The sequence below is a fragment of the Rhinoraja longicauda genome, chromosome 22, assembly GCF_053455715.1.
Source record: "Rhinoraja longicauda isolate Sanriku21f chromosome 22, sRhiLon1.1, whole genome shotgun sequence".
NCBI lineage: Eukaryota > Metazoa > Chordata > Chondrichthyes > Rajiformes > Arhynchobatidae > Rhinoraja > Rhinoraja longicauda.
Window position 1 is genome coordinate 16654423 of NC_135974.1, and position 17653 is coordinate 16672075.

General features: G+C 42.6%; 1 protein-coding gene across 3 annotated transcripts in view; it reads left to right on the forward strand.

Annotated features, from left to right (window-relative positions):
• The window catches only part of oser1 (oxidative stress responsive serine-rich 1), a 39330-nt gene extending 23318 nt beyond the window's left edge, over positions 1–16012 (forward strand). For all 3 annotated transcript variants that reach the window (XM_078418849.1, XM_078418848.1, XM_078418847.1), the window contains 3 exons: positions 3574–3683; positions 9783–9902; positions 11885–16012. In XM_078418849.1, coding sequence (XP_078274975.1) covers positions 3604–3683; positions 9783–9902; positions 11885–12560 — 876 coding nt within the window. In that variant the 5' untranslated portion in view covers positions 3574–3603 and the 3' untranslated portion in view covers positions 12561–16012. The remainder of the gene's footprint in view (positions 1–3573; positions 3684–9782; positions 9903–11884) is intronic.
• The last annotated feature ends 1641 nt before the right edge of the window (positions 16013–17653 follow it).

The window sequence follows — 17653 nt, forward strand, 5'->3', positions numbered from 1 at the left end:
TTCCCACCATCTTCCCATGTACCCCCTTACTCCCATTGGCATCAACTGTTTCTTGTGATTCCAGGATTTTTACCTCCACAGCCCTCTGAATCAACTTCAACTCAATTCTGTGCAGTACTTTGAGATATTCTTTATAATGACTGCTCAAAGCCTTGCAACGCTGTACTTTCTCATGGTTGCATCTGTTTTTTATAAAGCTGCTTATACAACACTATCAACAGTGACATCTCCCACCATTCCCTGTATGCTTTGGTTTATGCTCTGTTGCTAGCATAAGACCAGGATAGACCTCTCATCATTTCATCGTAAGACCAAGCTTTGTTTTCTCCATCAGCGATCAAGCTAACGTTTGTTCAATTGGCTTAAACCATCTTGGATAAACAATATTTTGTAGTTCAGTATTGTTGAGATGTGATCCACTCTCACTTAATCCTTGAACTGTTACGTGAGACTGAACCTGTATGTGCACACCCTATGTTGTCCTCTTTAATTTCCAAACTGAGCTGCAAATCCCATATTCAGTTGCCACTCAAGACTTTCACATTAAGACTCGTATTACATATGTCTTATTTTCTTTATCTATTTCCCCAGGCGCAGTATAGCTAAATTCTCTCAAAGTCTGTGCTTTGCCATCTCCATGGTGGAACTGTGTCATCACACTGATCGTCTGCTACCTTTGCAGGCAGTTTGCTAGTATTTTCCATTGTTGCCCTCTCTCTGATCTACCATCAATGGAGAGCTCACAGCTTACTCTTACACAGCAGAATATTTTCTGTTCAACCTCAATCAAGTGTTTTATTGTCATACGTACCGAAATGGAACAGCAGAATTCTTACTTGCAGCAACAGCACACCAGGTTTGTATTCAATGGGTAATATAATAAACAAAAAATAACTTAATGACTTAAAAATAAAGTCCAAAAAAAGCCTAGGGCACTAGTGCAATCAAGACAGTTCAAAGTTTAGTTGGGGTTCATAGCATTCAATAGCTGTATGGATTGTTGGGAAGAAGCCGTTCTTGAACCTGGATATTAGTTTTCAGGCTCCTATACCTTCTTCCCGATGGCACAAGACATGCCTCCTTGCAAATTTGTTTAGCTACCACCTTCATCACATTGGTCTGAAGAACGGTCCTGACCCGAAACACCATTTATCAAGGTTCTCCAGAGGTGTTTAGTTTAGTTTAGAGATACAGTGCGGAAACAGGCCCTTCGGTCCACAAGGTCTGTGCCGACCAGCGATCCCCGCACATTAACACTATCCTACACACACTAGGGACAATTTTTACATTTACCAAGCCAATTAACCTACAAACCTGTATGTCTGGAGTGTGGGAGGAAACCGAAGATCTCGGAGAAAACACACGCAGGTCACAGGGAGAACGTACAAACTCTGCAGACAGCCCCCGTAGTCGGGATCAAACCCGGTCCTCCGGCGCTGCATGCGCTGTAAGGCAGCAACTCTACTGCTGCGCCACCATGCCGCCACTGTTGCCAGACCCGCTGAGTTACTCCAGCACTTTGCTGTTTTTACTTAACTAGCATTTGCAGTTTTTTGTTTCTCCACTCTATTCATGTAATGGCCTAAACTCTCTACTTCCACTCCCCTCTTCAACTTGGCTCTTTGGATTTAGTTTAAAGATGGAGCTTGGAAACGGGCCCCTTCTTTCTACTGAGTCCACACTGACCATTGCTCGCCCGTTCACACTAGTTCTATGTTATGCCACTTTCTCATCCACTCCCTACACACTTCGGGCAATTTCGAAGCCAAATTACCTATAAACCCATACGTCTCTGGGATGTGGGAAGAAACCCCATCCAGTCGCAGGGAGAACGTGCAAACTCTGCAGACAACTCGCACTTTGTTTCAAAAGTTATTGTAGTGAAAGGATGTTTCATTTGATGGAGGAAGGCTTGATGACAAAGCGCGAATCCAAACACCTGAGCCAGCATACAAGAAAGTTGCAGCAGAAATAATGGTAGAAGGCAGGAACATTATCTGGCTAGTACCAATGTGTAAATACAAAGTTCTAGAGTAATTCAGTGGATCAGGCACCATCTGTGGATGGGAATGGATGGGGACATTTTGGAGCCGAACACTTAAGTCTGAGCTAAATCTGTGACTGAACATCCACTGGACTGAAGTAGGGTCCCAACTCGAGACATCGCACCCATCTACTTCGCAGATGCTGCTGGATCCGCTGAGTTCCTCCAGCACTTTGCGTTTTGCTCAAGATTCCAGCATCTGCAGTTGTTTATCTTCAAGATGTAGATAGCTGGTGTTCATTTAATTGACCACATGATGGCACCAAAACTTTGAAGAGCATCACTTGGTTCTTCATTTCAGATTTGCTCTACTTTTTTGTGCCCTTGATCGCGAGGCGCCTTGACAATTTGCATGAAACGGAAGAGTGGCAACTAGAATGTTAAGAATCTTTAAAAATATTTCAAAGATTTCAAGGGAGGATGAAGGATTCGGTTAAGTCAGCAAGCTGAAATGTTCAAAAAAGCAAAAATTACTGATGCTGTAAATCTGTTAATGCTTCAACAGTAAAGCACAGGAATAGGCCCTTTGGCCCACAATGTCTGTGCCTAACATGATACCAAGACAAACTCTTATCTGCCTGCACATGATGTATATCCCTCCATTCCCTGAAGAAGTCTCTTAAATGCGACTGTAGTATCTGCCTTGACCACACTTGAAACAATAACTGTTTCTCTCTCTGCAGATGTCTCCTGAATTTTTTCAGTATGTTCTGTTCTTAAAGGAGGTGATTGATCTGGGTGGGTGGGAAGAGGAAATAGTATAACAGAATGTAGGAACTGGGCATGACATGACACTAGTGGTGGTATAGTGAACGGGAACCATGTGAGTCCAGGTTTGATGGATCAGAGTTCCTGGAGTTTGTCGTAGTACAATTTATATAGCTAATAAATAGGAAATGCAGATGTTGGTTTATACCAAAGATAGACATAAAATGCTAAGTAGCCACCCACTCATTCTGAGACAACTTGATAAACTGAACTACTGATGGGAAGAGGACATTTTTCCCCCCTATTATTGGCACTTAGTTATGAGTAAATGACTAATGTTTTAATGAGTGTCAGTTTTTGAAGATTTGATTCAAACCAAAAATTGCTACTTTGACCACATATTAAACAAAGTGCTTTCGGTAAAATATATATTTAAACAATGTTATTTGACATTTTATATGTGATAAATATACCTAAACCTAAAATCTCTGCTGTAGTGGGATTTTTCTTTTAGAAAGACACAATGTTGGAGCAACTCAGCAGGTTAGGAAGCATCTCTGGAGAAAATGGATAGGTGATGTTTTGGGTTGGGCCACTTCTTCAGAATGAAGTGAGTTAATTCTTTCGATTGAGTCTGTAGAAGGGTCCCAACCCAAAACGTCACCTATCCATTTTCTCCAGAGATGCTGCCTGACCCACTGAGTTACTCCAACATTTTATGACTATCAATCCAAGCAGCTTTTGGATGTATTTTGAAAATCCAAAACTTTCAATGTAAACTTCCAGTTTTGTAACTCTTCAACTTGCAATCTCTGTTCCAGATAACATCTAGCCAGGCTGTTTTCCCCAACATGGAACCGGAGGGAAAAGGTGGTGAGGATGAGGAGAGCCTGCAGATGGCATTCAAAAAGCTTAAAGTGGATTCTGAACGGTAAGTCTAGTCAATCATTTAGTGTGAATATCACTGGTACACATCCAGCCCTTCAGGGGAAGCAATAATTCTGGGAGACCCTACATCCAGCCTGCAGCACTTCATGTGTCATGGTGCGGAAAAAAGTGATGGATGCTGCCCAGTCGGTCACAGGTACTGACCTCAAAAAGGCAGCAAGCATCATCAATGACCCACACCACCCTTGCCATGCTCTCATTTCACTCCTGCCATCGGAAAGAAGGTGCAGGAGCCTGATGACCATGAACTCGAGGTTCAGGAACAGCTTCTTCCCAACAGCCATCAGGCTCTTGAACCCTACAAATACCAAATGAACTGCGAACTGCCATGCTACTAGGTACTGTGGGCTTTTTGTACCAATATTGCTTTTTTAAACATTGAACTTTTTTAAATCTATTGTGTTTTCTCTGCGAATTGTGTTTACAGACTTGTTATACTGCTTCAAGTAAGAATTTCATTGTTACATTTTCAGAACAAATGACAATTAAACACTCTTTACCCTTAAGCTGATTAAAGGTGGTTCTGAATGCTCGTCAGGTATTGGGGGCCACGGCCACAGGAGGAAAGACTGAGATCAGCTGCACTAGCAGAATACAAAGTTTGACTGTTTAAATCCAATGGCAGCACCGGAGGTAATAGACAGCTTGGATAGCAAGGAAACCAAAACAGTCTGAAGCCACAGATTATGACAGTGCACATGAGCGGTGAGCTGTTTGAGGCCAGTTGCTAGCGATCCATTAGGGAAACAGCAGCTAAAGTTTACACATTCTCTCTGACCATGTGGGTTTCCTCTCTCATCCCAAAGACATGCCGATTCACAGATTAATTGGCCTCTGTAAATTGCCCTGAATGTGTAGGGAATAATACTTGTATGAACGGGTGATCGATGGTCAGTGTGAACCCGTTGGGCCAAAGGGCCTGTTTCTATGTTGTATCTCTAAACTAAACCACCTCTCGGGTGCCATTTTGTGTCATTGTCTTGGTGTCCATTTTTCGTTCAATCTCCCACCCCACCACTTAAAACATCATAATTTCAAACTTTTTTCTGAATTCAGACAAAAGATGATCAACCTGAAACGTTAATTGAGTAACTGCTATACAGCTGCAGCCTGGCATAATTTTCAACACGTTGCATTTCTCTTTATTTTATCATATAGCTACACCCTGATTTATTTCACATTCTGCACTGAGTTTTCCTGTTGGCTCCTTCGAATGTCTGCAAGGTTAATGCTAAAAGTCACCTCAAGATCCCATGGTGATTACATAGCTTGTGAAAGCCCTCTGATTATAATCACTTCCATCTAGAGCACAGCCCAGTGTTATGGACAATCTTGCTCTGTCCTTTTTGCTGCAAATTATAAATAACTTTCCAAAGTAGTATCTATGAAAGGTGCCTTTTAAATCTTCCTCTATATTAGTGCAAGTATTAAAACTGCAGAGGTATTTAAATGCGCGTAGTATAAAAAATAAAGTGGATGAGCTTGAGGCTCAGTTAGTCATGGGCAAGTATGATGTTGTAGGGATCACTGAGACATGGCTACAAGAGGACCAGGGCTGGGAACTGAATATTCAGGGGTACACAACGTATAGAAAAGACAGACAGGTGGGCAGAGGGGGTGGGGTTGCTCTGATGGTAAGGAATGATATTCATTCCCTTGCAAGGGGTGACATAGAATCAGGAGATGTTGAATCAGTATGGATAGAAATGAGAAATTGTAAGGGTAAAAAGACCCTAATGGGAGTTATCTATAGGCCCCCAAACAGTAGCCTCGACTTAGGGTGCAAGTTAAATCAAGAGATAAAATTGGCGTGTCAAAAATGTAATGCTACGGTGGTTATGGGAGATTTCAACATGCAGGTAGACTGGGAAAATCAGGTTGGAAATGGACCCCAGGAAAGAGAGTTTGTAGAGTGCCTTCGAGATGGATTCTTAGAACAGCTTGTACTGGAGCCTACCAGGGAGAAGGCAATTCTGGATTTAGTGTTGTGTAATGATCCTGATCTGATAAGGGGACTAGAGGTAAAAGAGCCATTAGGAGGCAGTGATCACAACATGATAAGTTTTACTCTGCAAATGGAAAGGCAGAAGGGAAAATCGGAAATGTCGGTATTACAGTATAGCAAAGGGGATTACAGAGGCATGAGGCGGGAGCTGGCCAAAATTGATTGGAAGGAGGCCCTAGCAGGGAAGACGGTAGAACAGCAATGGCAGGTATTCCTGGGAATAATGCAGAGGTTGCAGGATCAATTTATTCCAAAGAGGTGGAAAGACTCTAAGGGGAGTAAGAGACACCTGTGGCTGACAAGGGAAGTCAGGGACAGCATAAAAATTAAGGAGAGGAAGTATAACATAGCAAAGAAGAGTGGGAAGACAGAGGATTGGGACTCTTTTAAAGAGCAACAAAAGTTAACTAAAAAGGCAATACGAGGAGAAAAGATGAGGTACGAGGGTAAACTAGCCAATAATATAAAGGAGGATAGCAAAAGTTTTTTTAGGTACGTGAAGAGGAAAAAAATAGTCAAGGCAAATGTGGGTCCCTTGAAGACAGAAGCAGGGGAATTTATTATGGGGAACAAAGAAATGGCAGACGAGTTAAACCGTTACTTTGGATCTGTCTTCACTGAGGAAGATACACACAATCTCCCAAATGTTCTAGGGGCTGGAGAACCTAGGGAGATGGAGGAACTGAAGGAAATCCACATTAGGCAGGAAATGGTTTTGGGTAGACTGATGGGACTGAAGGCTGATAAATCCCCAGGGCCTGATGGTCTGCATCCCAGAGTACTTAAGGAGGTGGCTCTAGAAATAGTGGAAGCATTGGAGATCATTTTTCAATGTTCTATAGATTCAGGATCAGTTCCTGTGGATTGGAGAATAGCAAATGTTATCCCACTTTTTAAGAAAGGAGGGAGAGAGAAAACGGGTAATTATAGACCAGTTAGTCTGACATCAGTGGTGGGGAAAATGCTGGAGTCAATTATAAAAGACGAAATTGCTGAGCATTTGGATAGCAGTAACGGGATCGTTCCGAGTCAGCATGGATTTACGAAGGGGAAATCATGCTTGACAAATCTACTGGAATTTTTTGAGGATGTAACTAGGAAAATTGACAAGGGAGAGTCAGTGGATGTGGTGTACCTCGACTTTCAGAAAGCCTTCGACAAGGTCCCACATAGGAGATTAGTGGGCAAAATTAGGGCACATGGTATTGGGGGTAGGGTACTGACATGGATAGAAAATTGGTTAACAGACAGAAAGCAAAGAGTGGGGATAAATGGGTCCCTTTCGGAATGGCAGGCAGTGACCAGTGGGGTACCGCAAGGTTCGGTGCTGGGACCCCAGCTATTTACGATATACATTAATGACTTAGACGAAGGGATTAAAAGTACCATTAGCAAATTTGCAGATGATACTAAGTTGGGGGGTAGTGTGAATTGTGAGGAAGATGCAATAAGGCTGCAGGGTGACCTGGACAGGTTGTGTGAGTGGGCGGATACATGGCAGATGCAGTTTAATGTAGATAAGTGTGAGGTTATTCACTTTGGAAGTAAGAATAGAAAGGCAGATTATTATCTGAATGGTGTCAAGTTAGGAGGAGGGGGAGTTCAACGAGATCTGGGTGTCCTAGTGCATCAGTCAATGAAAGGAAGCATGCAGGTTCAGCAGGCAGTGAAGAAAGCCAATGGAATGTTGGCCTTCGTAACAAGAGGAGTTGAGTATAGGAGCAAAGAGGTCCTTCTACAGTTGTACCGGGCCCTGGTGAGACCGCACCTGGAGTACTGTGTGCAGTTTTGGTCTCCAAATTTGAGGAAGGCTATTCTTGCTATGGAGGGCGTGCAGCGTAGGTTCACTAGATTAATTCCCGGAATGGCGGGACTGTCGTATGTTGAAAGACTGGAGCGATTGGGCTTGTATACACTGGAATTTAGAAGGATGAGGGGGGATCTTATTGAAACATATAAGATAATTAGGGGATTGGACACATTAGAGGCAGATAACATGTTCCCAATGTTGGGGGAGTCCAGAACAAGGGGCCACAGTTTGAGAATAAGGGGTAGGCCATTTAGAACGGAGATGAGGAAGAACTTTTTCAGTCAGAGGGTGGTGAAGGTGTGGAATTCTCTGCCTCAGAAGGCAGTGGAGGCCAGTTCGTTGGATGCTTTCAAGAGAGAGCTGGATAGAGCTCTTAAGGATAGCGGAGTGAGGGGGTATGGGGAGAAGGCAGGAACGGGGTACTGATTGATAGTGATCAGCCATGATCGCATTGAATGGCGGTGCTGGCTCGAAGGGCTGAATGGCCTACTCCTGCACCTATTGTCTATTGTCTATTGTCTATTACAGCAGCAAGTGATTTATTTTTAAATGTATTCATAATTTCTAGTGACCTGTCAATCTAAGAATTACAAAGCATCTTGCTATTAAACCTCTCAATCAGTTATTTGTTATAAGTTGGGTGTTGTTATTTTAGAGATCTGTCAGTTCATGCTGAAAGAAAAATTGCAAGTTAACAGCTGTAATGTAGTGACAACCATTATTTGTTGTTACTTTAAATTTTGCATCATTTCAAGTTTTAGTGTTAATGTTTTGGGTACATTTGTTCCTTGTGGTGGGCTTCTCACTTGATGCATTTTGGATTGGTCAAGAAAGAATCAAGAGTTGGAACCCTTCTTCAGACCGAAACATCACCCATCCTTTTTCTTCAGAGATGCTGCCTAACCCGCTGAGTTACTCCAGTATAAACCAATATCTGCAGTTCCTTCCTACACAAAGAATCAAGTGTTTAATTGTCACATGTACCGACAACGGAACAATGGAATTCTTACTTGCAACAGCATTACAGGCCTGTAATCACAATACACATCGACACTATATAATAAACAAAAATTCAATAAATTAATCGCCCCAATACTAGTGCAAAAAAATCCAAGTCCTTAGTGCAACCAAAGACAGTCCATGGTTCATAGTTGCCTGAGCTAAGAACTTCAGAGCGAGTTGTAGGGGTTTGGACTGGTGGAAGCTAACAACATCGCCTGGCCAACCCCTGTAACACTGACCCAGGGCAATGGGCCTTCAAGGGTAAGACTCCACATTTTTAACAACTTTGCATTGCAATCCTACAAGATGGTGCCAGAAACATGGTGACTATTGTGTACTGTCTCAGTGTAATCTACTAATCCTACACTTGAGCATGATTTTGAGCTTGAGTATGGTAAGATTTTTACTGACCTGTGAGCAAAAAATTAATTTCACTCCACCCAAGTACATCTGACAGTAAAGTACCATCATACAATTGAACTGTTGAAGTTAGTGTGTAGTGTTCAAGAGCCTGGTGGTTGTTGGGAAGAAGCTATTCTTGACCCTTTCTTGAAGGTTCAAGAAACATTTTGAAGGACATACTTTTAGAAAAGAGATGAGTAATTTCTTGGGCCATAGAGTGATGAATCTGTGGAATTCATTGCCACAGACAGCAGTAGAGGCCAAGTCATTGGGTATTTTTAAATTGAAGATTCACTTTTTTGATTAGTAAGTGTGTCAAAGGTTACAGGGAGAAGGCAGGAGAATGGGATTGAGAGGGAAATATAAACCAGACACGATTCAATGGCAGAGTAGACACGATGGACCGAAATACCTACTTCTGCTCTTATGACTCATGTTATGAACCTAGTCTTCTCGGTTTTCAAACGTACACGTCCACCACTGATTTTCCAGCACCGTTGGTTCCAGAGCCTTGCTGTATTATCCGCTTTGCCCAACCAATGGAGGTCACGGCATTTTCTTGGGGGGACTTCCAGCTGTGATTTCAAGTGCAAACTCGTAATTTTGTCTGAATTAAAGGTGTCGGACCACCATTTGCTGGAAATCAGTGGTGTACCATTTTCCTGATGGCCGCAGTGTGCACACAGCCAGGGCGGTGTATATTGGGAGGCCGGATTGGCGCCTGCTGCCTGAGATCATTTTGTTTAGTTCCCATCCATAGTTTGTGATCAAAGCAGGTATCAAGTCAGTGTCTTTCTATGGGGCTGATGGATTGGGCACAAGTGAGAAAACTAATGTTGACTGTTGTTTGCTTCTGTTTACAGTGCTGCGCCTGCATCTGTCCACATAAACACTGAAGCAACTACTTCAAGGACATCAATGCGAGGCAGCCCTGACGGAGCTAAGGCCAGGACAGTATGTTCTTCCAAAGAGAGCTGGCACGGGTAAGCAGCTGACACTCGGCAATGACTTTTGAAGTTTGCATCAAGTCAGCATTGTGTAAACCTAAACCAGCTCTAATCGATACTTGTATAATGTTATAAATGCACAATATAAAGGTTTTATAGAATTGAATCAATAATTGTGCTAAGATTTATCTTCTCTAGAACAGCCCAGTAGTATCTAAACTGGATTCCAGTTTCATTGGAATCCTGGGCTTGGTCAACCCATGCACAGATATTCAAGAGTAGCAAACCTTTTAAAAGCTCTGTGCAAAAAGGGAGAAGGTGAAGAAGTGTCGGCAGTGCCACATTTTACTTGGCCCAGAAGTTGGTTGTGTCGGCAGTGCCACATTTTACTAGGCCCAGAAGTTGGTTGAATGCATCAACCTTTTGACATGTTTGATCAGTATGAAAAAAGGTTCTGACCCGAAATGTTACCTATTCCTTTTCTCACTGTTACTCCAGCATATTGTATCAACCTTTTGACTTTGCTGTCAAAGCGATCTCATGCTCCCCCCCACCCCATCTACCTCGGAGCTACCTTTCTACTGTATGCTCCTTCCCCACCCCAGAATTACCTTTCCCAAGTTTGTTCCAACATGTCAAAGTTTTATTCAATATTATTGCTTTGCGACTAAAGTTCGTCTTTCCTGATGTAAATTATCAGTGTTTTTTTTACTATTAATGGCTCACAAGCAATTGAGAAAGTGAATATTTGCCCTGAGTTGAAAACTCTGCATCTGGTCCTACTTTTTGTGGAATTTTCTAACGCCACCCCCACCCCTGTGTGCACCCAGTTCTCCCACTATCCTGTCCCTCTTTGCCATCCCCATGTCCCCTTCCACCAATGTCCCTCCATCTACATTTCAATCCTTATCTGACACCTTTTTCCTCCATTTCATCTCTGGCCTTTGTCACTTGCTCCACCTATCTGCTGTTCAGACATCTCCGACCCCCTCACCTGCATCCACCTATCACTTTGTCTCACACCCACCCTTTCCAATTTTAACCCCAAGACAACATTCAGTTTGAAGAAGGCTTTTATTGCATTGATGTTTGTGGGCACTTGCGTGTCACATGACACTACAAGGTGGCTTTACCTCAGAAACACTGGATTGTTGTGAAGCACCTTGTCCTGAGTGGTGCTATAAAAACACGTCTTTGCATCTGTTCCTCCCCTCTTCTCTCAATCCTTTTAACAAAGTAGCATGCAGTGTTTGTGGAAAGACCTTTTCTGAGTTGTGGTAAGACCTTTCTGGTTTGTGATAAGCCCTCTTTACCGTATGTCCTTAATTGGTGGAAAGTCCCAATTCACAAATTATGCACAATGTAGACTGCAGGGTGTGTTGCAACTGGAAAGTGGTATTTTGTAGAAAATGTTCTAACAGTCAGAACATTGTTCCCAGGGTGGAAATGTCCAACACTAGAGGACATAGCTATAATGTGAGAGGGGGAAAGCTTAATGAAGATGTGCAGGGCAAGGTGCCTGGAATGCACTGCCAGTGATGGTGGTGGAGGCTGATGGGACAGTGGCATTTAAGAGGCTTTTGGAAAAGACACATGAACATGCAGGAAATAGAGTGATACGGATCATGTGCAGGCAGAAGAGATCAGTCAGCTGGGCCAAAAGGCCTGTTCTTGTGCTGCAGCGTTCTATTTTAACAATGTGAGCAAAACAGTGCTGGAAGAACTCAGCGGGACAGGCAGCAACTGTGGAAGGAATGGACAGGTGATGCTTTGGGTTGGGACCTTTCTTCAGACTCTAGTCTTGACTCAACGTCGCCTATCCCTACCTGAAGAAGGATTCCGACCCAAAACAACATTGCCTGTCCATTCCCTCCACATATGCTGCCTGACTTGCTGAGTTCCGCCAGCACTTTATGTTTTGCTCAACATACCAGGATTTGCAGTGCCTTGAATCTCTCAAGTTAACAATGGTTTCTCTTTTGTGCCCTCTTGCCGACATGGGGAAAAAAAACATACAGCTCCACCAGAAAGCCATCGCGTGGTGCCATCAGAACTCAGCGGAGAAGACGTTCCAAATCGCCCATTCTTCATCCTCCTAAATTTACTTACTGCAGTTCCGCAGTGCCCTCAGCCAGCTCGCAAGTGAAGCACAGCAACCAAACGGAGCCTTACCAGGGCCTTGCAGTCCAGCCTCCCAAAGAGTGCTGTAAGGCCGGGCAGCCTGAAGCTGTGTTTGGCGCTAAAGTCCCCACCGTCTTCTCGCTGGAGCCATCGGAAGAACCCGCAGTTGTAAATGGCACCGAATCACGCACTGATTCCCCTTCCGAGACCCCGAAACTAGCGGCCCTGAAGTCCAGGCCGTCCTCCGACTTCCGGTCCCTGTCGAAGCTTCACCGGACCGACCCCTGCCGCTGCTCGCGAGAGAAAGAGTGCCGCTGCAAGCGGTGGCAAGATGTCGAGGTGTACTCCTTCACCGGGCTTCGCAGCGTGATATCGGAGTGCGAGAGGGATGCAGCCGAGACCAGTCGAAGAACTCAGCCAGGCACTGGGGCTGCGGGTTCCCCACGCTCTTGCTCTGAAGAGGCCAGGGCATTTGTTGAAGACATCACCATCGAAGACCTGTCGGGATACATGGAATATTACCTGTATATCCCCAAAAAAATGTCACACATGGCCGAAATGATGTACACTTAAAAGAAGGATCACTCCTTCAATGGGTGATTTATTTTCAAGCTGACGTGACAGGTGTGAAAACAAAAGTTGGAAGGAATACTGGCTTAGTTAAATTATGCAAGAACTGATTTTTTTCTTTTGATTTGATTTTTCAATGCAATTTCTTTTCTCCACCGCTCCCTGTGGTTTTACTTTGGGGCCCTTGGTGTAGTTTGGAACCTTCATGAGTGTCACATGTGAAAACATGAAGCTGTTGGGCTAACATGTGTGTTTTGGGACACAGGCTTAAAATGTCCGAAGTTCACTGTTTGCATAATAAAAGTCAGCAGTCAAATTAATCAGCAAGATTTCTTGCATTCGCACTACATCTACAACGGAGAGAGATGTATTTTTTTATTTGCACAAATAGAATAACCTGGTGGCTTTGAAAGAAACTGTCGGGTACGTCTTTGGCTGATTGCGGGCTGTGACGTGTGTACGTACTCCTCTGACAGAAAATAGTCTTAACCTCTGATTTGGAATGTTAAATCTGCATTGCGTAGTAATTTTAAACCTGGTAAAACCAAGGGATGTCTTTAATGTGACAGTCATTTCTGATAATGCAAATGTAAAATCCAGTCTCGCCCAAATCCTGTGCTCTCCTCTTCTGTGAATGGATTTGAGGTGGGGGTTGATGATTGTGTATTGGCCTTCGATTTCTTTTGAGGCATACTCTGTCTTCAGTGGAGTGGATCACAAGTGCTTTCTGAATTGGAAGACCATGGATAGAAATTCCCATTATGCTAAATGAGCAGAAAAAGTAGTGGTTACACATTGTACCAAAACGTGGGCTTAAGAACTAGAATGGAATTGAATTTTGGAAGTAGATGGCACAAAGCCATCTTATTTATGTATTTTGGCCTAAGCAGTTGCTTCCACTTTTCAGAATTAATTTTTGTACACCACTAATTTATTGGCGTATTGGTCCATTTTGAAGGAAACTTTGCTGGTGTGAGTTGGAATTGACACACATTTAATAATCCAAAAGAAAAATGCTGGAAATGTGTAAAGGAACTATTGAATGTGCATTGGCAGACCTGGCAGTGTCTGGAGTGATGCAAATAACTGGTTTTCTCCCTCGGTAGAATCTCCCTGACCAGCTGAGCATTTCAAGCTCTGTCTTGGTAGCCAACTGATCCTTGACTTGTTGCTCTACCAGTTGTCCACATTAGCTGGGTACGATGACTTGGAATTACCTGATTATGTAACCCAAACTAATTTGTGCCCTCCAAATTTTTTATTTTTTTTTAAAAGCTTGAAATAATTGTTTACTGCACTAACTTGTTAAACCAGCAAGAGGCTTGCGTATATAGATCTATTGCTGATCCATTAAGATAAATGATCTTAAATGGGAAATGGAGAAGGTGCTGCAACTAGCCCTTGCACTCCTGGGTTTTATGTGCACACTTGTCGATGTGAATAGAGGAGGAGTGAGGAGAAATCCACCTTCAGGTAATAATTCACCTGGATTGTGAAATATCAATTTTGAGGATGTTTACTGGTAATCTATTTGGATGAAAATAAAATTATAAAATGTCTGCTTGAGTGCTTTTGAAGTGACATAAACACAGATGACGCCATATCTGAATTGAATTATTTCTGATTTCCTTCCTTCAACAGAGGATAAAGTGCTTCAAGTGTTAATACCGTCCTTCTGATAGGACGACGGTAGAGTTAATCTTAGAAGTTCTGAAGTAGGATGAGTTCTCTGTGCATCTTTATCTTGTTTACTGTAGTTATTTTGCACAAAAACCCCCCCCTTTTTTTTTAATCAACAATTCAGATTAGGAAAGGATGGGGGTATTCTATGTCTCCAGAGATTGAACCTCATAAAATCTTATCGAACTTGGATTCAAATTTACTTTTAATTAGCAACAATAGTCAAATAGGGCAGCCTGTTGGAATAAATTTTGAGGCAATGCAGGTTTAATGCTTTCCAATTTACTTCTGGGAAGTGATGTGTGCAAAGCCAACTCCAAGCTGCACTGATTATGAGTTGGGTAATTTGATTAATGCAATTTATTGGACGTTCTTCTACAGCAGAGGAGTTGCGTCCAACATGGATTCTCCCAAGTTCCAAAATTGAAAAAACTGGGTTACCAATTGTAATATTTGAAAGTTGTACAGCTATACATGCTCAGTACCATTCTGTTCCTTCTCGTCTGAAAGCCACTAGTTATTTAAAAACAGCCTTTCGCATGGTTAACACTATTATATTAACTATTGTGCCAAAACATACACTCAATTCACAAAGTAACTATTTTCACAGGCAGGTGTGCTGAAATTAGGCTTCAAATCCAAAATTAATTAGACATTGATCAGGGATGAAAATAAGGCATAGTAATTAATGATGCTGCCATTTTTGAGATCAGTTTACACAACTGTTTAATGTATACTACCTATTCCTGTGATCTGCTGCAATATGGCATCGCATCCATCTCTTGGTGTATTGAAACTATTGCATTAAATAAAAATGTTGCAGTTTGATGCCAGCCAGTTCCATCCCTGGGTAATGCAATTTTCACATGCATGACTTGTTTCTTTCAGCAGATCCCAGAAACTTATGTTTGGCCAGAAATACGAAAAATCCAGATCGTGCAAAAAAAGTGCTCATAACTAAGTGTCATGGCATGGTCTATTCCTTTGCAGTAATAGTGAAACTTTGTGATATCCTTTTTAACACCACAAAATGCATAAATGCTTCCTGAATTATAAAAATTGCTGCTTAATGTTAAATGTTTGGGGATTTTTGTGAGTTGTGTCATCAGTTCCCCAGCCCTCTCCATCCCAACACCGCGTACAAACTTGTACATTGACCCACAGATTGAAGTGTACAACCGAGTGGAGATGCCTGCTTGTATTGTGGGCTGTTGGACCTTTTTAAAGTCCATCCCTGTTGACAGTTACCTTTCCAAGTCCGAGCTAGAACATGCATTAGTTATCACACGCTTGCATCCAGAGTTGTGTGGATCCTACCCCCAACACAAGAACTGAGCATGTAGTAGCTTCACTATCGTGATGCCCCAAGTGAATGATGCTGTTCCAAAATTGGTGTTGGGAAGTTGTTTGGGATATATGCAAAGGATGGATGCCAAAATGAACGGAGAAAACTTAATTCCATCTAATTATATTAGTTTCAAAGAAAAAGAAACACATTGCGGCAGGTTATATGGTGACAACCTCTGTGGCCAAATGAGAGAAAAAAGCTGCATGTATGTATTGTACCATTCTTAACTGTTTCACAGTAGGGTCACATTGGATTACTGTATTGTCTAGGTTCTTAGTTTTTGACATAATTGGACGTGCCAGGATTCTACAGACTGTCAATCCCTGTTTTGAATGTTAGCAAAATCTCGTTCTAATACTGTGTTCCCATGCAGTGAGTATTTTATGCATCAAAATCCTGGATGTTCTTTCCAATAAAGCCAAGTGTAAATAGGTGATTGGGTTGTGTCTTTGTACTGGGAAGGTTTCCATTGTGTGGGAGTCTTTCTGCATTATTGAAACAGGCTCAAGGGGGCTTGTTTTAAAGGGGGTCGGGGGGAGACGCGTGCCATTATGACGGTTTAGAACATAGAACAGCACAGGAACAGTATCTTTGGCCCACAATGTCTGCTGAACATGATGCTAAATTTGGGCAGTGTGGTGACGGGTGGTATTTAATGCAGGCAAGTGTGAGGGTCAGATAACACACTTCAAGGTTTAAATGGCCACCTTAATCCTGTAACTATTTCCCGTTGATAGAGATTCTCCACCTGGTGAGAATGTCTTTGTCACACTCCCTCAGTACCTTGCATGTGTCAGTCAGATCATTTCTCCCCAGCCATACTGATCTAATGGCATCTGCTACTCCAAATAAGAAAGAGCTCTCAATCCAGAAATTAGTCTAATTAATCTCTTTTGGACTACCTCCAATGTCAGCGTGCCTTTTCTTAAATAAGGAAACCCAAATGGCACAGCATTCCAGGTGTAGCCACAAAGGCATCCTTTACGATTGTAGCGGTGCTTCCCTATTTCTGGACTCAAACCCTCTTGCAATAAGAGGTCAATGTGCCATTTACATTTCAAACCACTTGCTGCAGCTGCCCACTTACATTTGTGGCCTAAAGGCCACTCAGACCTCACTGTACTTCTCACACCTGCAAACTTTCTCCATTTAGATGAGATTCTGCCTTTCAATTCCTCATACTTGAGAGTCTCCCTCGTCCCACTTTTTAAAAAAAAGGGCAGCACACTGACACAGCGGTAGAGTTGCTGCCTCACAGCGCCAGAGAGCTGGGTTCGATCCTGACTACAGGTGAGATATGTATGGAGTTTGCACATTCTCCCTGTGACCGCGTGGGTTTCCTCTGGTTTCCTCCCACATCCCAATATGTGTGGATTTGTAAGTTAATTGGCTTTGATAAAATTGTAAATTTCCCTTGTGTAGGATAGAACTTAGTGTGTGGGGGTGATAGTTAGACTCAGTGGGCTGAATGGCCTGCTTCCACACTGTATCTCTAAATTAAACTTAGACCTATGTTCTTTGCACATCTGCAAACTCTTCATTTTGGATGAGTCTGCCTTTCAATTCCTCTTGCTCATGTGTGTAGCCTCACACTTTACCACCTTAAATTCCCTTTGCCAAATTTTAACCCACTCACTCAGCCTATCTATATCCAGTTGCAGAGTTCTAATCTCATTTTAGCATGCTCCCTACCTACTTTTGTCACATTGGCATGTTTTAATGTTAAAATCTTGTCACCCTCTGTTTTCTACTACATTGTGTTGCTACAATTTTACTGCATCAAGATAGTAGAGTTAAATTTGGACAGGTACATGGACAGGAACGGTTCACAGGGATATATGCCAGGCGTCAGCAGATGGGATTATCTTAGAGGGGGCATCTTGGGCGACAGTGACGAGTTGGGCCGAAAGGCCTGTTTCTGTGCTATATAACTCAAAGTCATAACGGCAGGGAAAGGAGCTATTCAGCACACTAACCTTGTGCTGATTCTGTGAAACTACTCTGTTGCACACTTCTGTTTTCTATGTACCCATACAAATGTTTCCCTTGATATGCTTTTGAAAATTAC